The 11574-nt window shown below is 32.7% G+C and overlaps 1 protein-coding gene across 1 annotated transcript; it reads left to right on the forward strand.

The window, feature by feature from the left end:
• The first annotated feature begins 2063 nt into the window (after positions 1-2063).
• Positions 2064-7147, forward strand: DEFB112 (defensin beta 112). Its single transcript, XM_036093563.2, has 2 exons — positions 2064-2118; positions 6987-7147. The coding sequence occupies exons 1-2, from the start codon at positions 2064-2066 to the stop codon at positions 7145-7147; spliced, it is 216 nt and encodes a 71-aa protein (XP_035949456.1).
• Positions 7148-11574: the final 4427 nt, after the last annotated feature.

Raw genomic sequence — 11574 nt, forward strand, 5'->3', positions numbered from 1 at the left:
AACTTTTATAACATTTACTCTATTGCTTTGTCATATATTTCTTTGCATGTCTTTTCTTTTTTTTAAATTAATTTTATTTTATTATGTTAGTCACCATACATCATCAGTTTCTGATGTAGTGTTCCATGATTCATTGTTTGTGTATAACATCCAGTGCTCCATTTGCATGTCTTTTCAAAAATAATTTGAGCTCCTCAAGGCAGTGACAAGGTCTTTTTTTAGGTTTCCTAAATATCTGGAATGACTACAAAGTGATCACAGATTGGTGATCAATGAATCCAAACCTTCCTAAATTATCCAGTTGTCTATGATTTAAAATTCTTTGTATTTGTAAAACAAAAACTATTTAAATGATATGTACTGTCATATTCAAATAATAAGTGTTGAAAAAATAGTCTAGTTCTGCTTCTTGAGGTAGATTCTGTGTTTAATGTGTTGGGCATCCAGAGTAAAAGACTGAGATGGTGCTTACCTGCTCAAAAAAGGGAGGATTTCCATGTTCTCCATGGGATTAGACCAGAGTCACAAATTATCCTAAGTGAGTCAGCAGTAATATTTTCATTTTGTTGGTTTTTCCCTTGAGATTTAATAAATGAAATATCCAACATAAATTTCTAATTGGCTACAGTCTCTGGAGGTAACAATATGGCACCTTTGTCCTACCTTTGGAAAGGAATAGAATAGAAAATCAAAGAGAGACCTTTCTTCTCTGCTCTTTTCTTAGGGTTTATTCACTGGAGTTTTGATGACAAAGGAGCTACCCAATAATTTATTTTTAATAGAATTTGAAATTTAGTTGTAGTGACTCAACTAATACTTATTCTCATCCACAACAATCAAATACACTATCTTCTTCACAGTTATACTACAGCAACTAGAGCATTAATAGGCACATTAATAGGTATTAGATTAATTTCTGATGAATTCATCTTATGTAGAGACAGTCTTCATTTAAGTCTTCTTCCTCTATGTCAGATGATGACAAAATTCTCAATCATGTGCTTCCCACCAAGTTCTTAATTTCCAATCCCTCATTTTAAATTCAGATTTTACAAAGTGAAGAAATTGGTTATAGAAGGAAAAATTCTTGGACATATCTCTACTACTTTGTTCATAAAGTTTTGCTAGGATTATAAATATGCATGTTTTGATAGCAAACACCTCTGTTGATGTAGAATAAGGATGGCTAATGTTGACTGGGACCCTTTATCCCCAGATTCTTAATGCCTTCTTTGGGTGTAGTAAGAGAGAATCAATGGACTGTTGCTCCTAATGTCTGTTTATGGGATCTCAGGAACAATTTCACCTGCACTTCTCCAATATCTGCTATAATAAACCATGGAAAACTTATGAATGATCTCAGAAATGACTTCATGTTACATAGAAAAAAAAATAGAAATGCACTTTGACTTTTTAACATAGGATGCTTATGCACTGACATTCATAAAACTTACTTGAGGGGATAGACCTTTCTTCAGGGTACAACTGATCTAGATAAGATAATTTTCAAACAAGTCAGTATGCTGTCATTGTTTACGTTAATATATATTTTAAATAAAAATGTTAATGGATTATGAAATCACTTGACCACACTAGATCTCATACTTTTATGTGTAAAATTAAATATCCTCAATGGTAATATCAGTCTAAAATTCTGTTTTGGATTTCTCATTACACTGAGATTCTTATATTGGGGACATTAAAATGATAAATATGGTTATATAAAACACATATTTCTGCAATATCATGTGAATTACTGCAGGGTTATTCTCAACCTTTATTTATTTATTTATTATTTATACCCATAATCTTGTAGAGAAACTAGCCTCAAGATAAATCAACAGATGGCATTTTTGTATGGCAATGCACCGACTTTGTCTAGCCAGTATCTTTTTGAACATTCAACCAAGCATAGAAATGTTCTTCCTCTTAACAAGCTTCAGTAATCAAGACTGTGCAGAAGAGTTCTATAAGTGAAAGGATTTTTTTTCTTTCTTACTTCAACAATACATAAGTTAAGACAGAAGATCTGTGAGCTGTTTTCTCCTAAGAAATCATTTACAATGAAGATCCTTCTTTCTTTTTCTATTTTGTCCTTTGGTGTCTTCATTCCACCAGGTAATATGAATGTTATTGCCACAGGGATCAGCACTAAGTGGGGTGGGGTCAGGATTTTTTTAAGTAAATATCATTAACATTATAAAATCATTACGTTAATACTATCAGCAAGACCATATTATATTTATTTACAGCCCCTAGATGGAGAAAATAGTTGAATAATTTTTCAGGGACAATTCACTGATAAAGTCTGCAATTCACTTTGATTACATGAGATTTTACATATATATAAATATTTATACATATATGTACATATATATGTAAGTTATTGAAAAAAATAGTACTACCATGATTTAATCAATCCCTGAAATGTGTCTTTATTTAATATTCAAATTCTACTAAATTTAATATATTAGTAGATTTGAAAAAAATTGAGAATGGAATGAATTTATGCTTGCAAATTATTCATCTTGCATTTATAGTATTGATAGCAGAGGTTAAGTGAGGTTAAATGCCTAGCCAAAAGACCAAAGACTAGCTATACATATACTCACTTCCATTTAAATTCTTCTTTATTTTGCTACTTTCTCTGGGTCACCAAGATATCTGTCATTATTGAGATGGGAGGAGATCACCATAAAATAAATCTATAATTACCCATTCTCTTACTGCTACTCTGTTCTGACACTCAAACATAAGTAACTTTTTAGCTGACAATTTCTCACCAAAAGAGAATTGAGTTTCAACTGATAATGTAACTCAAGGACATGGAGTTAATTTAAGTAAGAACAATTGTTTTCCTTCATCATCTTTATAAAAGTTTATTAAAACCTTCATTAAAATTCTCCATATTTGTAGAATTTTTCTGAGATACTATGTAGAATTACATAGATTTAAATATGCACTGATGCTTTTTTTCCTTAATAGTAATGATGTTAATAGCTAGCATCTGTTCTGCCTCTTGTCCTTATTAATTTATTACTCCTTATAATAGTCATGTGAGGTAAGCTTATTAACAGCCAAGCCATTCATTTATTTAGTCAACCTAATTTTGAAGAGATATATTTTTACAAGCTCATCATTTTTTAAAACCTCTTATAGTATATAGAACCATGAAATAAAGGCAAATACAGTATTGTCTTTATTTTGGAAAATACCCTTTTCTTATGCTTTTAAAGTAATGTTTTTCTCTTTTGCAGTGGGTTGTGACCAACCTATTACCAATTCTATGCCACTATTGACCATATGTAGAAAAAGATTTGAGAAACTATACTCAGAGATGCATAATTATTCCACAATATTTGGAAAAGCAAAATATGGTACAAAGGAAAACAATCCAGGTAAAATAAAACAAGTAGAATTATATCTTGCAATTTTAATCACTATCTATCAAAAGAAATGGAGGAAATATCCTATGTTCTCCATCCCACTCCCATTTATTTAACTCTTCTTGTCTTTCAAGGTCTAGTTTTATGAAGGTTGAATTTCGTGTTCAGAATGAGAAAGAAGTCTCATTTTAAAGTCGTAGGGTCTTATTTTTTATGAAACTCTATCTAGACAGGTGTTCTTACTATTTCCAAAACGGAACATTCTCCAATCATTGCTTCTAGCATCCTTAATATTTTAAAAAATGTTGTTAGTGTCATTATGCTTAGAAGTCAGACTGGGACTTCTAAGTTGTCTTAGTTTCCCTCTTATGTGACAGCTGACAAAATTTCTTTTAGTCAATCACCACTGCCCCTAGTCAATCACCACTGCCCCTTGTCCATAAGCCTGATATCTTTGGATACATAAAATATAATTGTTACATAGAAAGACTAATTAAGGTGTTCTTATTACTTCCAAAGATGCTGTAATTAAGATAACTTAAAAAGGCAATTGAGCAAGAAGAGTCTAGACTAGGTGTTGGGGATTTATTTCAAAAAGAATTCTCTGCTTTAGTCTTTATCTCAATTATGATTTAGAATATCATTTAGCAAGGTGTCTTCTCAAGTTAGAATGTTACAAACACCATGTGAGTGATACAAATAAATTTCTATGGGAAGGTAAAGAAAGAGGTTGTCTTTGTGACAGTGTTCAGAAAAAGACGTAGGGACGAGGTCATTGGCCAAGTTAGTTTATACAGGGGCCAAGTTTTTTGTGTTTTGTTTATCATTGCTGAAGACTACCACAGTGCATGATATATATAGAGGTGCTCAATTAAGATTTATTTAATGAATCAATGAATAAATGGACAGATGCATGGATAAAGGGAGAGAGGAAAACCAAAAAATAGTCTTCAGGAACGCACATATTTAGAGAGCAGAAAAGGAAAAAAAAAAGGAAGAAGACAAGGATATTTTTAAAACAAGAAAAAGGACAGAGGCATGTAAGAAATTGTTGATTTGTTGGATCATAATGCCAAATTTGAGAATTATTCTTTGAAGATGTGGTAACATTAGCTAAGTCAGACTGTACTCAGATTTATGATATAATACTTAAAAACATAGAAAAATAATTTGTTCTTTGGTTATTCTATTTGCTTAAGTTTTGTTGTATATCACATCAGTTCAATTATGGTATGAAGAAAGTAAGTTTAAAGAAGAGTCATCCTTTATTGCAGTTATGTATATTCATTAACAGCTGTTGTTTTGAGACATTAACAAAATAAATACCATTTTTTGGCTATCAGATATTGTTGGCAATGTGTATAAGTGGAAAAGCCTGCATTTATGACATAAAAACTTAAAAACGCATTTACTCACTATGACTGGATATGCATTAGATTAAATCTTCCCTTAGTCTGTAATCTGCAATTCTGGAATTCTTACTCTTCAAAGTCAAAATTACCTTGTTTATAATATACATTGATTTATCTATGTATCTCTATCTCTAAATGTCTATTTTTGTTTATATATCTATCAATATTTCTCTACATATACCTGCATTTATATGAACTTAGAGAATTATGTTATTCTTTTTTAATTTCAAAATAATTTAATTTATATTAATTACAGAGTTACATTAATATACAGAGAAAGTGTACATTATCTCTGGTCACCTTATCTCAAACCTAGGCTTTAGTACTCACAAACTTCTAAGATTCTTCCTTCTTGGCCATAGCCACCACTGTCTTTGTGACAGTGTTCAGAAAAAGACCTAGGGACGAGGTCATTGGCCAAGTTAATCACCACTGCCCCTTGTCCCTCAGTTCTTATATAGCAGCTGGGCCAAGCCATAGAATGGAATATTAAAATTACAAAATATATAACTGGCAAAAAGCTTGTATCTAAAATACATAAAGAATTCTAATAAATCAAAAGAAACAGAAAATTCAGTAGAAATATGGGAAAAAGACTTAGGTAATTTGTCAAAGTGGATACACAAACCTATTTAAAGTGTTTAACCTCATTAACAATCAGGAAAATGCAAATTTAAACCATGATAAGATACCACCACACATTCAAAAGCATATTTAAAATTTTTATAGTTTGATAATGCAAAGTATGATAATGCAAATGAAATAGTAAGAATTTTCATGCACTGCTGAAGAGAGTGAAACTGGTAGCGCCAATTTGGAAAACAATTTGTCACAATCTATTATAGCTGAGGACATGTATAGTCTATGATCTAGGATTTCCATTGTGAATATGTCTACCCAACAGAAGACTGGTACATGTGGTTGAGGAAAGAGTACAGGAATATTAATAGTAACAATATTTGCCATATAGCAAATAACCTATATGGTCATCAAAATTGCAATAGATGAATAAAGAGAATATCATGTGAATAGTATTTCTACTTTATTTAAAATATGTATATAAAAAAAAACCTCTGTAAAATATTTTACTGGAAAAAGATGGACAAGGGTTTGGTTAATTATAGAATTAAAAGGTCTCTGGGATGAAAGCTTGCCTACAGACATCAGTGACAATGGCTTACCCGTTCTGGCTGACCTTCTAAAATATGTCCAGTAGGGCCTGATTATATTTATCTAGGATGATGGATGTGTATTTACTAATACAAGATATTTCATGATCTTTATAAAAGCATTAAATGTTAAAAAGGCATTTATTATATTGAGCTAAAACCTGGTTCTGTGTTAATCTGCACCATTTATTTATAGTTTCATTTTTGAAGATACAGGGAATAAATGAAAACCATTTCAGAACTTCTGTTCTGAAGAAACAGCAGATCCTTACCTTATTCTTCATGATTGTTGAAGTTACAAAATCAAAGGAACTACACTGCAAAGTGAGAGTGAAAAATTTTAAAGTTTCTATAGCTTCAGAAACTTTAGTGTAAGAGAAAAGGGAAAGTAGTACTGAAAAATTAACAGCCTTGCTGAAACGTTTGCTATGTTTATCTTTTCTGTTAATTTCCTATTCATTATGTTAACCTCCCAAAGTATCTGTTTTTAAGTGAACATTTCCTGGGGGTTAAAGTGGGGTACAGATCCAAGAAGAGTTGAGATATTGAATAAAATTTTTAAAAAAACAGTATTTTTTAGTATTTTAAAACACTAAAGTCAGGTTTCGATGAACAATGAAACCTTGTGGAGGAGGAAAGGTTCACAATAGAACAGAACTATGCATTTATAATAAATGAGAGAGAAGATGGAGATTGGCACACTCATATTCATTAGGGATGAGCAAGAGAGGTAGAACAAGGTATTACGATGTTGCAAGCTCTCCAGATATCCCTTATTGAGTCATGACTTGATCAGTTGAAATGTGTAGGGGTGGGAGATCTAGCTTAGGAATAGGATGCTTGCTGATTTCCTTGGTTTGCTCTGATGTACACAGAGACAGAAAGATTCCAATGAAAAAACCAGTGAATCCCTTTCCTTTTTCTTCCCTCTGTGGTCTGTGCTTCTTTGTGTGTCTTCTTTTAAATCTTGGCATTTCTTACCTGAATTTTTAATTCCATTCATTCTTGCCTTCTTTCAGCTAGAAGTAAAGAGCACTATGCTGTCTTTAATTGGTGGGAAGCATGCATAAAGCTTAGTGGTCAATGTAAAAATCAATGTGGTGAAAAAGAATTTAAGATGGCATACTGTGCAAGACCTACAACTCTCTGCTGCATGAGACAATGTGACCACATTGAGTAATTGAAGAGACCCATTCACAAAAAGGACAAACATTAACTAAATCTTCTCTTTAGTTCATTACCTCTAGTACTTCATTCATGACCTAGTATTTCTGTCTGTATATGTCTGTAATGAATAAAGAGCTAAATAAAATATATTTCAGCCTGAATCATTCATGAACATTGTGTTGGCTTGGAAAAAAAGAGTAGAATACAGAATGGGACTTTGAACTCAAGAATAGAAACAGTGGAAAAGAAAAGTCCATGGTGGGACTGTGTTAAATGTGATTCTGGGGCCAATTCTATGTTGATTGTGAAAAGCATTTGTAAGTGATTGGTGATGTGTATCAAGAATTCTTTGAGGAGAGTCAGGAGTGGGGAGAGAGTTGAAGGAAGATGGAAGGTATGCATTATCCCTGAATTATTATGGAGTCCTTGTAACTTTCTCATATTAGCTGTCCTTTCCTGTTTATTGATAGAATAATTTTTCCAATTTTAGCTATTCTTCTGAGTGTGTAAATGTATATCATGCTGGTTTTTCATTTACTTGTTTCTCTCAAATGATGTTGATAAACTTTTTTACATACTCTTTAGCCATTAGATATGCTCTTTTGTGAATTTCTATTTGGATCTTGGGTCCATGTTTTTATTGATTGTGCCTCTTTTCCTACTGATTGGTAGGAGTTATTCAACATTAGTTCATGATAAAATGTCATATAGTTGGAATCATACAGTATGCAGCCTTTTCAAATTGGGTTCTTTCATTTGGTAATATGCATTTAAGATTCCTCCATGTCTTTTCATGGCTTGACAGTTTATTTCTTTTTATCTCTGAATAATATATCATTGTTTAAATGTACCACAGTTTATTCATTCACTTCCTTGAAGACATTTTGATTTCTTCCAAGTTTTTGCAATTATGAATAAACCTGCGTGTGTGAGTTTTGCTGTAAATGTGTTTTCAACTCCTTTGGATAAATACCAAGTAGCACAATTGCTGGATTGTATGATATGAGTATGTTAACTTTTGTAAGAAACTGCCAAACTATCTTTAAAGTGGCTGCAAAAGTCAAATTATGAAAGTATACATTGACCAATGAATGTATAAGGAAGATATACACACATATATGATGGCCATCAAACAGAACGAAATCTTGTCATTTGCAACAACATGGATGAAGCTAGAGTGTATTATGGTAAGTGAAATAAGTCAGTCAGAGAAAGACAAATACCATATGATTTCACTCACATGTGGAAACTCATATTAGGAAACAAAACAAATGAGCAAAAGGAAAAAAAGAGAGAGACATACCAAGAAATAAACTCTTAACTATAGAGAACAAACTGGTGGTTACCAGAGAGGAGGAGGTGGGGGGCTGAATTAAATAGGTGATGGGGATTAAGGAATGCACTTGTGATGAGCACTGGATGGTGTATGGAAGTGTGGAATTACTATATTGTACACCTGAAACTAATATTACACTGTATGTTATCTAACTGGAATTTAAATAAAAACTTTAAAAGAAGTGGCTGTACTATTTTGCATTCCCACCAGCAATGAATGACAGTTCCTGTTGATCCAATCCTCATCAACATTTTGTGTTGTCAATGTTCAGATTTTGGCCATTTTAATAAGTGTGGAGTGGTATCTCATTTTAATGGGCATTTCCCTGAAGCCATTAGAACATCTCTATATGCTCATTTGCCATTTGTATATCTTCTTTGGTAAAGTGTCTGTTACGGTCTTTGACCCATTATTTAATCAAGTTGTTTGCTTACTGTTGAGTTTCAGGAGTTTCAGGAGTTCTTTGTATATTTTGAATATTAAATTCAACTTAAATTCCTTTATCAAATGTATCTTTTGCAAATATGTTCTCCCAGTCTCTAATCTGTCTTCTTATTCTCTTAACATTGTCTTTCACAGTGTAGAATTATTTTTTAATTTTAATGAAGTCTAATTTATTATTTCTTTCATGGATCATGTCTTTGTTTTTATATCTAAATAGTCATCACTATACTCAAGATCATCTAGGTTTTTTCTTATGTTATTTTCTAGGATTTTTTATAGTTCTGTGCTTTACATTTAGGTCTGTGATCCATTTTGAGTTATTTTTGTGAAAGGTGTCTAGACTCATTTTGGGTTTTTTTGGGGGGGGTTGTTTTGTTTTTTCGTTGTTGTTGGCATGTGGATGTCCAGTTGTTCAAGTAGCATTTGTTGAAAAGACTATCCTTGTTCTACTGTATTGCCTTTGCTCTTGTGTCAAAAATCAGTTGCCTAGGGGTGCCTGGGTGGCTCAGTCGTTAAGCGTCTGCCTTCGGCTCAGGTCATGATCCCAGGGTCCTGGGATCGAGCCCCGCATCGGGCTCCCTGCTCAGCAGGAAGCCTGCTTCTCCCTCTCCCGCTCCCCCTGCTTGTGTTCCTGCTCTCACTCTCTCTCTCTCTGTGGAATAAATAAATAAAATCTTTAAAAAAAAAATCAGTTGCCTATATTTGTGTGTGTCTATTAATGGGTTCTTTATTCATTGATTTATTTGTTTATTTTTTCACCAACATCCCACTGTCTTGTTTACTATAGTTTTATAGCAATTATTGAATTCAGGTTGTGTCATTTCTCCAACTTTGTTCTTCAATATTGTTCTGGCTATTCTGGGTTTTTGCCTCTCCCTATGAACTTTAGAATCAGCTTGTGGATATCCACAAAGTAACTTCTTGGGATTTTGATGGGAATGGAATTGAGTCTATAGAGCAACTGACATCTAGATGATATTGTCTTCCTATCCACAAACATGCAATTTCTATTTATTTAGTTCTTTGATTTCATTCATCAGGGTCTTGTAGTTTCCTGATACAGATCTTTCACATATTTTGTTAGATTTGTATATAAGTATTTCATGTTTGGTGTGCTAATGTAAATGATATTCTGTTTTATTTCAAATTCCACATGTTAATTGTTGGTATATAGGAAAGTGATTGACATTTGTATTCTGCAACCTTGATATAATTGCTTATGAATTTCAGGAAGGTTTTTTTTTTTTCTTTCAGATTTTCTTCATAGACAATTGTGTCATTTACAAAGAAAGTTTTAGGGGCCCCTGGGTGGCTCAGTTGGTTAAGCATCTGTCTTTGGCTCAAGTCATGATCCCAGGGTCCTAGGATTGAGCCCCGAGTCAGGCTCCCTGTTCAGGGAGGAAGTCAGGTTCTCCTCTCTGCCCACACCCCCCTCCCCCCCGGTTCATGGCTTGTGCTCTCTCTCTCACGCTCTCTCTCTCTAAAATAAATAAATAAAATCTTTTAAAAAAAGAAAGCTTTATTTCTTCCTTCCCAATCTGTATACCTTTTATTTCCTTTTCTTGTCCTTTGCATTAGCTACAGTTTTTAGTATGGTGTTGAAAAGGAGTAGTAAAGGGAATCCTTGCCTTGTATTTGATCTTAGTAGGAAAACTTTGAATTTCTTACCATTAAGAATGATGTTAGCTATAGCATTTTGTAGGTATTCTTTATCAAGTTGAGAAATTTCCCCTCTATTCATAGTTTACTGAGAGTTTTTGTCATGAATGGATGTTAGATTTTGTCAAATACTTTTTTTTGTCTCTAGTGATATAATCAAATGATTTTTTTTTAGTTTGTTGATGTGATATATCATATTGATTGATTCTTTAATGATAAGCCAGGCTTGCATATATGGGATAAAACTCACTTAGTCATAGTGTATAATATTTTTTCTCTTATTTATTTAAATTCAATTAGCCAATGTATAATATATCATTAGTTTTTGATATCATGTTCAGTGATTCATTTGTTGCATATAACACCCAGGGCTCATCACATCGTGTGCCCTCCTTATTGCCCACCACCGAATTACCCCATCCCCCCACACCCTCAGTTTGTTTCCCGAAGTCAGGAGTCTCATGTGGTTTGTCTCCCTCTCTTATTTCTTCCCCTTCAGTTTTCCCTCTCTTCCCCTATTGTCCTCTGCACTATAGTGTATAATATTTTATACAGTGTTGGATTTGATTTGCAGATATGTTGTTGAGGATTTTTGCATCTGTGTTCCTGGGAGATATTGGTGTGTAGTTTTCCTTTCTTGTAATATCTTTGTTTGGTTTTGGTATCGAAGGAATATTTTTAAACTGATAATGTTTTGCTGTATTAAAACCTACATCAAACTTCATATTTTATAGTGGAATACTGAACACTTTCATCCAAGTTCAGAAACAAATTAAGAATGTCAGTTTAATAACACTTTCGTACAACACTACACTGTAGCACTTCACCAGTGCTATAAGCTAAGAAGAAGGACAAATAGTATAAGGAGTGAAAAGAAAGAAATAAGGTTGTCATTATTCACACACAGCATGATTATATATCTAGAAAATTCAGAAAAATCTATAGACTACTAGAATTAATATGTCAATTTAACAAGATCACTAAACAAAGTCAATACAAAA

This window comes from Halichoerus grypus, chromosome 9 (assembly GCF_964656455.1).
Source record: "Halichoerus grypus chromosome 9, mHalGry1.hap1.1, whole genome shotgun sequence".
Classification (NCBI taxonomy): Eukaryota; Metazoa; Chordata; class Mammalia; order Carnivora; family Phocidae; genus Halichoerus; species Halichoerus grypus.